The sequence below is a fragment of the Canis lupus genome, chromosome 34 (genome assembly GCF_011100685.1).
Source record: "Canis lupus familiaris isolate Mischka breed German Shepherd chromosome 34, alternate assembly UU_Cfam_GSD_1.0, whole genome shotgun sequence".
Classification (NCBI taxonomy): Eukaryota; Metazoa; Chordata; class Mammalia; order Carnivora; family Canidae; genus Canis; species Canis lupus.
In genome coordinates this window covers 39,876,266-39,889,175 of record NC_049255.1, presented here as the reverse complement: position 1 = coordinate 39,889,175, position 12,910 = coordinate 39,876,266, and the positions used below count along the sequence as shown (strand labels likewise).

The 12,910-nt window shown below is 41.4% G+C and overlaps 1 protein-coding gene across 4 annotated transcripts in view; it reads right to left on the bottom strand.

The window, feature by feature from the left end:
- Window positions 1-6,332: 6,332 nt before the first annotated feature.
- Window positions 6,333-12,910, bottom strand: part of NAALADL2 (N-acetylated alpha-linked acidic dipeptidase like 2) — a 1,187,116-nt gene continuing 1,180,538 nt past the window's right edge. For all 4 annotated transcript variants that reach the window (XM_038583938.1, XM_038583935.1, XM_038583936.1 and 1 more), the window contains one exon: window positions 6,333-9,003. In XM_038583938.1, the coding sequence (XP_038439866.1) occupies window positions 8,805-9,003 (199 nt within the window). In that variant the 3' untranslated portion in view covers window positions 6,333-8,804. The remainder of the gene's footprint in view (window positions 9,004-12,910) is intronic.

The window sequence follows — 12,910 nt, the reverse complement described above, 5'->3', positions numbered from 1 at the left end:
AGTTGGACACCTGAGGAGAGAACCTGCATCCCGAGGACCCAGAACACTGTGTCAGAAATAACTGGCGGCCCTTTTGGAGCTCCTTTGAGGAAACCAAAGTCTTGAGCGTGGGAGTTGACGGAACCACTGTGGCTTGATGATTCCCCTGGCACCACCCGCACACCCGCCGGGCCCATGCGAGAACCAGCTGTTTGAGAAAAGGAGGGGCAGCACAGGGAGCCTGGCAAACCCTAGGGGCTGTCGTGGAGCCAGGCTCCTTGCTCTTCGGGTGACACACGCGTCGCCTAGAGGCGTCCGTGGGTAACACGCTGGCACTCAGCTTGCATATTTGAAAGGCTCCATGTCTCGTCGCAACAAAGCACAGGAGAACAATGGTTTTCACCTGTATTTAATATTTTTAAATGGGTGTTTTCAACATTACCGTTTCACGGCACATCCTCGTATTTTTGAACCAGACCGTATTTCTTCAAAGGTGCCTTTATTCCATAGGACTATGTTTTCAATTATGTGCAAATATTTAAGCAACTGCAGTATAAAATATTCACTCATATTCTTAATGGGTATCGTACGCCAACCCATTTTTTGTCCCTCCGGATCACAATGTACTTTCTTAAGTAAGCGGCGTATTGAGTCATGGGACTAATACATTAAAAAGTCGGAACATAAATTGAGATCGTGCAATAGGCTAAGTATAGAGAGCACTACATTCACGGTGGGCACCTATACATTATAGAAATGAGGTATTCACCCCTACGTAGTAATTAGAAAAAACCCACAGACGTGTGTCTTTAAATCTTTAAATCAATGTCATTAAAAATCAATCGCAGCAAAGACAATGACCATGAAATTTCCCTATGAAGAAAAGATTTCCGAATCACAGAAGGTAATCGGATTATTTTGAACAATATTCAATACTGTACTAGTTTAGTGTAATTTAGTAATTGGGATACCTCCTGAGAGAGACGTTTTTAATCCAAGCAAATTTACTTGGAGAGCTTGTCCTCCAAATTTATCCCAAGTTAACTCATAGATCTTCCCCTGCTCATCACCATTCTTAAAGGCTGTATATATATATATTTTTTTACTGTTATACAATTGAGAAATTTTATTTAGTACAATGTTTTACGATATCAAAATGTTGCCACACTGAAGACATGATTAAAAATGCATGGTATATATTAACATTTTAAACACATATACTGAACTATTATCAAAATGATGTGCTGGTTTTTCCAGACGTCTATAAAACCAAACTAGCCCTTCAAGGTGTCCTACAAATCTTTTTTTTTTTTCTTTTCTGAATACAATCTATTCATATTCTCCAAGTAGCAAGTTAAAATGTGTGGGATCTATTTGCCATTAAACCTTTCTGTGTGAAATGTAAACACTAACTCACCTAATAGAGTCCTAGCTCAGCTTCTAAATGGAATTATTTATAACATCTTTGGAATATAATTACATGAGCTACACTTAACCATCTGGGCATTTTGCTTCCTGCAGACAATGTGCAATGGTCTAGTAAAATAGTTTGTTTGCTTGTTTGTGTGCTTGTTTCTTGTCAGGCGGATAGGATAAAACTGTCTTTGTCATCACACGCTTTTCTGACTTTCAGGGTAAGGGAGTCCATATGCAGCAGCTTGATATAAAGATAAAGAAATGGTAATTATTAATACGAACAAAACAGTGCTGGATCTATAACAAAAGTATGATTCGACAAGGGCTGAGGATTTCTTTTTTTTTTTAATATTTTTTTTTTATTTTTATTTATTTATGATAGTCACACACAGAGAGAGAGAGGCAGAGACATAGGCAGAGGGAGAAGCAGGCTCCATGCACCGGGAGCCCGACGTGGGATTCGATCCTGGGTCTCCAGGATCACGCCCTGGGCCAAAGGCAGGCGCCAAACCGCTGCGCCACCCAGGGATCCCGGGCTGAGGATTTCAAAAGGCAAAACGCACGCCCGGGGTAGTGTTCATGCGCACAGGAACGTATTGAGTAAAGATTCCTTGGAGGAAGAATGATATACTTACTGAGCAGACCAGATAATTAAATAATTACACATTGTGATTGAAAAATATATGTAGTTCATTAAAACAGGGACTCTGACTCCACTTCTCTAGCTAAGCTTCTATTCAGATGCAAGGTTGGTACTTTAATTAGAACAAAAGACCGACATTAACTTCCATGCAACATAATAATTCATAATAATGATCGTATATTAATCTCTTGAGCTTGCTGGGTACAGCACGTGACATATGGCATAGCACGGGCACCTGTGCGGCTCCCTGGGGACTGAGGTGGTGCGTAGCAATTAGCCCCTGGGAAATAAAGTCTGTTTCCTTCTGGGAAAAGCTACCTCAGTGCTTCCTGGCTTATGACATCAAAAGAAGTCGAGGGAACACTCTTGGGCTCCGTCTATACTCACAAACCCCCTGTCTAGCGGTAGGCACCCAACCGGGCGGTAGGCACCTGTCTAGCGGTAGGCACCCAACCGACGGTTGCTGAGTGAGTTCTTGACAGAACCCAGCTTAAGAAATTAGAGCAGCCACGCCTCCTCTTGGCTTCAGTGGTTGGAGTTGGGCCGAAAACGTGAAAAATCACCATTCTGGTTGCAGAAAATCATCGAAACACAAGATGACCCAACCAGAAGCATAGTAATATTAGAAGAGGCTCCTTTTTCTAGAATGCTGAGTTGCCTCGATGTATTCCTCTGCTTTGTAAATTTAGATACGATCTGAATATGCGATTATAAACGTCTTTAAGAACTATGTCATCTCAAAAAAGAAAGAAAGAAAGAAAGAACTATGTCATCTCCTAATAAGCGGGGTCTGGAGATGCTTGGCGGGCCCGGGGATGCTCAAGGCACTTCAGAGTCTAGCTTCAAAGGATAATGGAAAGGACCTATGGAAATAAAGCTGATTAACAGATAAATATAGATTGAGATGCAAAGATTCTAAAACTGCTTTCTTTGGGGGAAAAGAAAAAGGCTAATCCCATTGCTAGGACACACCTAGAAAGAGGAAACAAAATGGAGCGGAGGGGATCCCTGGATGGCTCAGCAGTTTAACGCCTGCCTTCGGCCCAGGGCGTGATCCTGGAGACCCGGGATCGAGTCCCATGTCGGACTCCCTGCGTGGAGCCTGCTTCTCCCTCTACCTGGGTCTCTGTCTCTGTCTCTCTCTCTCTCTCTCTCTCTCTCTCTCTGTCTCTCATGAATAAATAAATAAAATCTTAAAAAAAAAAAAAAGAAAGAAAATGGAGTGGAGATGGTGATGACTGGAAAGGGTGACATTTAATGATTTCTTTGGCAACCGTCCTTTCAGATTCTTGTCACCCGTAATTTTGAATTGCATGAAACAAACTCACTTAACTGAAAAGTATTTGCACTTGATGGGGTGCTTAGAACTCTTTCGGAATAGCAGATTCTGAGGTGTTGTTAAGCCAGCCATGTACCCGTACATAAGAAATACAGATTCACCAGCAGCTAGTTGGTTTTCGTTTCACACTCACAGCTCGCTTAGCCTTCCCTTGGGTACGTCCATGATCTGGTGATGAAGCAGTTATGTGGCTGATACGTGTATTGGAATACGTGGATCCAGTTCCCTGCCGTTCAACACGTGGATTGGCAGTTTAAAATAATTATTGTCTACTGGGAGAATGGGTGGCTAAGGCACATTTCAATAGCCTATTAAACCAATGAGGTGACCATGTGCCGCCCTCAGAGAAAGCTTAATTTTGGGAGTGATTGCACACCCCACAGGGTGTCTCTTGGGAACGTTTTGGCTACGTCTGTCAATTATTGTGCAAATAATTATAGTTTTTCATTTGAGGTGAGGTTGCTGATTCATTATTAAGCAGATGGTAACAGATCACTATCTTCTGTGCACCTATTTTTTCAACGGGGAAGCCTACTGTTTGCCACATATATCTTTATTTTAAAAAGTCATATAGGGGTGGCTATATGGGTCATATATGGGTGGCTCAGCAGTTGAGCATCTGCCTTCAGCTCAGGTTGTGACCCCGGGGTCCCGGGATCGAGTCCCACACCTGGCTACCCCCAGGGAGCCTGCTTCTCCCTCTGCCTGTGTCTCTGCCTCTCTCTCTCTGTCTCTCTCATGAATAAATAAATAAAATCTTAAAAATAAGTCAATTAGTTTTTCTGAATCTTTAATTATTGTAAATCCCAGCACCTGCTCTTTTATTCAGTGAAATTATACAGGCATTTGGAGGGGGAAATTGTGAAATATGCGGCTTCTCATCCCTTTTGTTTTTACGATTTTATTAATTTAATTGAGAGAGAGAGAGCACAAGCATGGGGAGCAGAAGGCAGAGGGAGAAGCAGACTCCCCAGTGAACAGGGAGCCCAACGTGGGGCTTGATCCCAGGACCTTGAGGTCATGACCTGAGCTGAAGGCAGACGCCCAACCCACTGAGCCTCCCAGGCGTGCCCCCACCGTCTCTTTTTATGTTGTTTCATCTGGTTACCATGACATTTTAGAGTAGTACATTTAATTTTGATGCTTTTATAGTTACTTTCTAATTTATCTACACATGCTCATCATTGCTCGGGCGGGCAAACATCGTAATGAATGATGTCATTTGCTTCTTCAACTTCGTTAATTACACCAGTCAAGAGGCAGGCCACAGTCTGATCAGTTGTGCAGAAATACATGAAAATCTTCGGTGACATAACTTTCTATAATCAAAAGGTTCTCCCCATGTTTTCTGCAGCACTCCGCGTGAGGAACACAGGACAGAACACCCAGCCCAGCAGAGAGACACCCCAGCCATTTTCATTCGCTTTGGATTTTGGACAAGTCGCCCAACCAAATTCTTCATCTTTAAAATGGGTTGTCGCGGGGGTTCAATCAGAAGGGACAAACATGTGAAACACTACATAGTACTGCCCGGCATGTAGTAGGCAGAGGTGAGCTGTCTCCGTGTCCTTTTTTGACGCGATGGTTTTTCTCTCTCTCTTTTTTTTTAATGGTGCCATTTAATAGCAAAGTGTTAGGTCCTTTCTGTTATTGTGGCCTTTTTTATTTTTAAAGATTTTATTTATTTGACAGAGAGAGAAGCAGAGGGAGAGAGAGAGCCAGAGACCAAAGCAGGGGGAGCAGCAGGCAGAGGGAGAGGGAGAGGCAGGCTCCCTGCGTGATGTGGGACTCGACCCCCGGACCCCGGGATCAGGACCTGAGCTGAAGGCAGACACTTAACCAACCGAGCCACCGAGGCATCCCTGTGACTCTTTTTTTTTTTTTTTAATTTTTTTAAATTTTTATTCATTTATGATAGTCACAGAGAGAGAGAGAGGTGCAGAGACACAGACAGAGGGAGAAGCAGGCTCCATGCACCGGGAGCCCGATGTGGGATTCGATCCCGGGTCTCCAGGATCGCGCCCTGGGCCAAAGGCAGGCGCCAAACCGCTGCGCCACCCAGGGATCCCGTATTTAGATCTATTACCAAGTAATGTTTTCTCAGGACCCAGGATTAGCGTAGATTGGAAAATCTTAAACTTCGGCGCACTTAGGTATTATCTGGGCGATCTTGCTAAAAACGAACATTCCTAGGCCTCGCTCCTCCAAATCCACATTCTGGGAAACACTGACTGCTGGTTTAATGTAGAGCTAAGACGTCCTCTCATGAAAGCATTTTGCTCAACATCCTCCTTCCTGACTTGCGGTGTCAAGTAGAGACTCTCCCCACTTCTCCCAATACCGAGTCTTGGTGTCCTTGTCCTGGATTCCCCAGGATAGACAGTTTCGTTTGTCCTGGGTAGTCCGAGAATGAGCTAGTCCTTGATTAAAAGCCGCGTTTCCACCCCCTATGGCATCCGGTCGAATGGCTAATCAAATGCCCTGGAAAGGATCACAGGTAACCCTGGCACCTCAGGGAGAGACGTGGGCATGTTGCACGAGGAAGCAGAAAAGCTTAAATTCCAGGGATTTTTAGTTTAGTGTCTTTGCCACTAACTCAGCATGTGACTATATCCATGTTGCTGACCTTTTTGGCTTCATTTACTGCATCTGGGGGAGTGATGACGCTTGACCTCAATGAATGGAACTTTCTTAAGGCTTAGTCCAGAATGGCTCTTAGGCTTTCTTTTGACCCCATAACCTCTGCTTTTCCCCAAAGGGCAATGGCTCAAGTATACCCTTCCTGAGCTCAAATTTAAGTGGTGAACATCTGCCACATTTTCTTGGGAGAATAACCATTCTGATTCATTACGCCCTGGCGCAGTTCCATGTACAAAAGAGTGTGAGAAGTACCAGGCACCCAGAGATCTCAGCAATAATCTCAACCTACCATCAATTCACCAAAAACACTTGTTCTTAACTTGCATAGGATTTTATTTGCTTGGATTTGTTAGGGGGAGAAATCGAAATGTTGTAAATCTGGAGGAACACCATAGCAGCGATGTTCTAGGTAAGAGGTTTACCGCAGTCAAAGATCTAAAACAGCATCTATAGAATTAGTGGACATCTGTTTTAATTACAATTTGTTTTCTTCACATAATTTCTTAAATAGACTAATAAAAACACATTAGTATATAGTTACCTTTAGGTTTTTTTTTTTTCACATAGCAAATATCAATATAATCTAGAAGGGAGCATCAATAATTTGAGATTTTTATCTATGCCATGAGGTTTACACCATGTTTAAGCAAAAATGAACAAACATATATTTTGTGCTCTCGACAGTCTTACAGACTAAGGGAATGGGCTTACTTGGGATTTCGTTTTAAGATGATAAACTACCAAACTGATAATTATTTGGTTTTGCTTGTTTTAAATTGAGCTTCAACTCCAAAATGCTGTTTGCTTTAACTTCGGCTCTAAACAAAGAACTGGAAGGAACACACCGAAGCTTGATTAAATATGGAAGATTCTTTGGTAGAAAGCATTCCCTTATTTGGCCCCAAACACGGTTGTATATGTCTTCCCACCTCTGTTCTGCTATTGATTTTTGTCCAGCAAAAGAGAGCACTGATGGTAAGGCACCCCGAGGCTGCTCCGCTCAGGCGCTCCTTGTAGACATTCTTCAACATGGGAAATATTTTCAAACAAGTACATCGGTTCTACAAAAAATTTGTAAGGTAGTCTCACGTGTCGCTCAAACACGCGCAACAGGCGTTTCACATGAAAATAGATTTCTGCTCCTGTTACCCAGCTAATGGCACCAATTGTCCTCTTTGCCTTGAGCATATCGACATTACTTATGGTAGGAACAGCTGACCCTTATAAATCAATGAATCAATGCGGATTGATTCTTTGCCCCCGAGGGTAGCTTTCCTTGAAACGCAGAGTGGGTTCAAGCTCACCCATAAACACGGGAGGCCCTGACACGCTGCTCTGGTGTGGTGTCTAAAGAGAGAAGTGTGGTTGAGTGTTGTGTTAGGTAGAGACAATGACATAAAATATACCGAGGATGCGTCTCCTAAGGGAAGTTGGTTTATTCAATGTCAGAAAAAACATTTTCTAAGGATAAGCTCAAAGTTTAAACTGTCACCTACTAGAATTTTAGGCTTTGGGGGGAAATAGTGGATTCTGGGGCCATTTCGTGACAACGTCAATATGAAGACTTCATTTTCCACATGAGAGAATAACTGAATCGTGGGAAAGACACATTCTTATAGTAACACTGCATTTTCCGCATAAAATTAGAAGCATGAATATTTGCTACACTTTCATCCCAGTCACAATGAAGGCTAAAGAAGGAAAAAAAAAATATCAAAAGTTTCTTCACAGAATTAAGAAGTTTTTCATTGATCAAACAACTCTTTCTTTCATTGTAGGTCCTTTTGTCAGTGGCAGAAATAGCGATTTGATGCTTTTTAAGATAGTTTGGGTTTTCAAAGAGAAACTTTGCTACTTTCCTGTGCAAATTACATGGTATTCTGTTAAAACCGCCCTACAGAAAGGAGTTTCGGAAAAGATATAAGAAGGAAGAGCGATGCAAAATGCTTTCATTTTAGAGTAGCTGGGTTTCAGTGCTTCCAACAGAACCAACAGAAGAAGAAATCGGAAATATTTTCTCCCTCGTAAGACATATATCACTCCTGAAATTTTTACAAAATCAACTGAGGCAAATTAGGGGTTTCAAAGCTAGTCACCTTATAAGTTGTTAGGAAAAAATTTGCATTTAAATTGCTCTGTGCAGCTACTTTGAGATTTTCCCCTGGAATGTTTATGGCTCTTTTTTTTTTCATTAATACTTAAAAAATACAATTTCATAACCAGTGTATTACTACATCTAGTTGTATTACGAACAGGCACTTCATTTCATAAAATAGAAACATTCAAAGTGGTTTTGGTCGACCAATCACTCGGTCGGAATACTTGAATTCTTCATATTGAATACTTACTAGTGAAGTTAATCTGAAACCATATCAACTCTCCATTTCTGTTACAGAAACTAGGTCATTAATAGCTGTAACATAAGGAATAACTTCCATTCCTATATGTTTTATCCCTAGGAGTGAAGATTGTCCAGCACTTCTTGGAACTTTTCCCCCCAAAATATTTTATATGTATAAAAATACAGCAGATTTCTTTTTAATAGATAAATCTTGAGTATTATTTCAATAACTCACTTTTACATATTCCAGAGATGTAGATATAAGAAAATATTAAATGTGCAAAATGCTCTTTCATATGTACATTTGAAAATACGATGTAATAATAGCTTTAGACTTGTATAAAAAGTCATTGGGGGGGAAAGTCTTCAATGTCAGAAAATCCGGTTAGATTAGAGCTTTTGCTTGAGGAATTGTAAACAAACTTTTTAAAATGCTGAGAGTTTTCTCAGTTCTTTCCAACCAAGACACTCTCGAACACATCAAGTCCTGCTTTGAAGTAAACCTGAGCTGAATTAATGCTGTTCAACACCTCTGACAGGGCTTCTTGAAGGGTCTCATTTGATGCGAGTAACTTGCAGCGCTCCCGCGCCCCCAGGAGTGTTGCAAACTGGCTTGTCTTCTCATCAAGGTGGTACAGGATATTTCTGGAAAGAAATCAGGAATGTGTAAATGTCTTAAACACAACGCTATTTTCATATCAACCGTTGTAATAAATATCTCCAAGCAACAGTGGTATTTGCAGTAAATGAAGAAACTACAAAAACACAATATCATTTTTCAGCCTCTCATGAATTAATGGATATACGCATTGATCATCAAGTTTCCCATAGTGGCGTGAGATAGACGTCATGTGCCCCCTCATGGAAGTATACAACACTCTTTATGAGCTAGAATAGTTTTGCTAAAAATGTTGAATCTGTATCTGATGAATCTTCTAAATCTAATCGCCAATAAAGACGACAGACAAATACCTTAAAGGATGTAATGATGTGTCATTAGCAAATGCAAACGGAGGGGTGGGGGTGGGGAGGAGAACTCTGTAGGGCAAATGATCCATCTCATTCAACAAATAAATTGCAAAAAAACAAAAAAAAAAAAAAAGGGAAGGAAAAACCTCCAGACTAGGGTTTGTCGACCTCAGGCTCTTGACATTTGGGGCTGGATAATTCTTCATTGTGCAGCTGTCCTATGCATTGCAGGATGTTAGCAGTATCCCTGGTTTTTCCCACTAGATACCAGGAGCCCTCTCCTTTAGTCGTGTCAGTCAGTTCAGGCTGCTATAAGAACACCACCTGCTGAGTGGCTTAAGCAACAAAGGTTTATTTCTCACAGTTCAGAGGCTGGATGTCTGAGACCTAGGAGCCAGCACGGTTAGGCTCTTGGTTGGAGTCCTCTTCCTGTTTCCATTCTCATAAGACTTTCCGTGGTGCGTGCAGAGAGAGAAGAGGTCCTGTGTCTTCTCCTCTTTCCATAAGGGCATGTCCCATTAGGGGGGTCCCACCTGCATGAACTCACCTCCCGAAGGCCCCACCTAAATACCGACACACTAGGGTTAGGGTTTTAACTCATGTATTTTGGGAGGATACTAACATTCATTCAGTCCATAGCACTTGTGAAAACCAAAAATGTCTCCGGACTGCCAAGACTGTCCCTTACAAGGGGCAAAATTAATTCTGATGGACAGCTACTGCTTTAGACCAAAAGCAATATATCTACCGGTCATAAAGTCTGGACTTTACCAGGTCTTTACTCAAACAAACTGTTCATAAAATGAGAAAGTGCACAACTGAATTCTAATTGGAGATTCGTTAGTATTAAGGAATTGTTAATGTTTTAGGTGTGACGATGGTATCATCAGCATGTTTTCAAAAAGTGCCCTTATTTCTTAGAAATACATGTAGTAATATTTGCAAATGAAAGGTTTTATCACGTGTAAGATTTTGCTTCAAAAGATTCAGGAGAAAAAGAAGGGAGTAGAGCCATGGACAGTGTAGATGGAACGAGACTGACCATTAGTTAATACTTGCGGAAATTGGGTAATAGAATACGTTACACATATAACTCTCTTCTTTTGTATATATTTGATATTTAGAATGCTATCTTCTCATAAGAGTGAAATGAATATTAAATGGTGCCCTGAAATTTATCCAAATATTTTAGAAAGAAGAATCTGGCTTTGGGCAAATCTAAAGTGACAGGTTTTTTTTCTAGCTATCAATAGATTTTTTTATCAGTGATATATAGAAGGAGATTCACTTGGGCAGAAAACTATGGATTATTGTATCATTTGACTTATACCCAACCCAAATTAGCTGAAATTCTACAGTCTAATAAGAGAGGGTATCATTAAAATACAGTTGTCTAATTGTCAAGTTAAAAGTGAAAGGCAACAGAAGAAGGGTTACCATTGAAAAGGTCAGAAATAGTGAAAGGGACTATAAGGAAAAAGAGGGAAACTGAGTGGGGGAAAATTAGAGAGGGAGACAAATCATGAGAGATCCCTAATTCTGGGAAACACACAAAGGGTTGCGAAGGGGAGGTGGGTGGGGCGATGGGGTACCTGGGTGACAAGCCCTAAGGAGGGTACATGATGGGATGAGCACTGGGTGTTATACTGTATGTTGGCAAATTGGCTTTAAATTAAAAAAAAAAAAAAAAAAAAAAAAGAAATGGTCAGAAAAAAGTTCCTAATAGAGAATATTTGAATGTCTTCTTGAATCACTGGCTACAAAGATTTAGGGAAGGAACAGGGTGGAAAGCAGAGAGAGCACCCTACATAGGAGGGATGGTATACACAGAGGCACACGTTTCTAGAATAGCCTGGGCTGCCCAGGGGACCCGTGCCAGTGATTGTGAATGACCACGGTGCAAGGCCAGAGCGGGCAGCCATGGAGAAGAGCTCAGGGAGCAAGCCCTGTCCATCGTAGGAGAGCTTCCATACCAAGTTAGGGGAATCAATCACACCTCCTCTTGTAGGCATAAGAAACAGTGAGAGGTTTTAAGCCAAAGAGAAAGGGTACGGAATTTTATCTGGAATGATCGATCACTTTGCAACAGGAAGCCTGGAGAACCACATGGTCCAGGAGAAGGGTGACAAAGACGTGAGTTACACGGCGATGGCTCATTTGGAGAAGATGAACTGAGGGCCACGATACAGACTGAACTGATTTATACTTTCCCTGACGCTAACCTCCACTTGTACAGAGTTCTGAACTCTTATTTCCTATCTCATCAAAACCCTTCTGCCTCAGTTTCTCCTGACCTCCCACTTTGTGCTCGGCCCCATATCTAATCCATCATCACTCGTGCCAGAACCCTGCAGGTCCTCCCTTTTCCTTACGTCTCTGAGGTAACTCAGAGTGACTTCCCCATCTTTTCAGGGTCTTTCCTTCTCTGCTGGGGGTTCCTGAGCTCTATATTTCAAGGATATGTCAGGATATCATCACTATATACACTAGGGGGTTGGGAAATACATTACTTCTTTATCACGTCTCTTTTAGTGTTGGGATTAGAAGAGATCTTCAGGCACGGTGGTTTCATTTACTTAAATTTTTATCAGGCTTGGCTCAGTGATGGGCACTCAGCAGATCCTCAGTAATCTTGGTGGAAATCACATCAATCCAGTTTATTTTGCATTTTAAGCTCTAGCTATCTAAAAATAAAACTGTCTTACATTTGTCTTTAGGGGAAAAATTTAAGTTGACTCTAAGTATGCAGTGGGTGGCAGCAGAACAGATCGTTAGACTCAGAGGCTATTTCAATGAATTTTTCAAAACAGATCATTTAAAATGAGGACTATCTCTAATAATCCAATATCCTTGACGTTTGTATCTATGAGTAAACTTGGCATGGTATGAATTAAATAGAACAGAGCAAGAAAGGTTCTTTCTAGATTCCAAACATTCTTGAATTCAGGTATAAATGTTTATTAAGAAACATACATTCCCCTGAATATGAGAGGGAGAAAAACATCTTCCAAATGGAGTGGCAAGTGGGATATGAGCAGTTCTCTGAACAGAAGTTGTACTCAGAACTTTGGATCTAGTTCCTTAATTAAAACATGCCTTTTAAAATAGAGATTTCGGGATCCCTGGGTAGCTCAGCGGTTTAGCTCCTGCCTTTGGCCCACGGCGCAATCCTGGAGACCTGGGATCAAATCCCACGTCAGGCTCCCGGTATGGAGCCTACTTCTCCCTCTGCCTGTGTCTCTGCCTCTCTCTCTCTCTCTCTCTATCTATGTCTATCATAAAAAAATAAAGAAATACATCTTTAAAAAAATAATAAAATAGAGATTTCCCTCCTGCCATTCCCATAGTATTCATACAGTTAAAGAGATTGTCAGAGGTAGCCATCTACCAGCCGTACTAATGTACTCGTGGGAGCCATTATACGCGTACCTAGGTACAGTATCCACATGTACACGTCTTTCTATGTGAAAAAGTTTTGACTTTATTAAAATAAAATAGCGAGGATTAGGGAAATGCCTAATGACAATTTCCCTAAATATTAGTTCTGCTAGTTATACATCATTAAGGTGGGAGGGGTTGCATA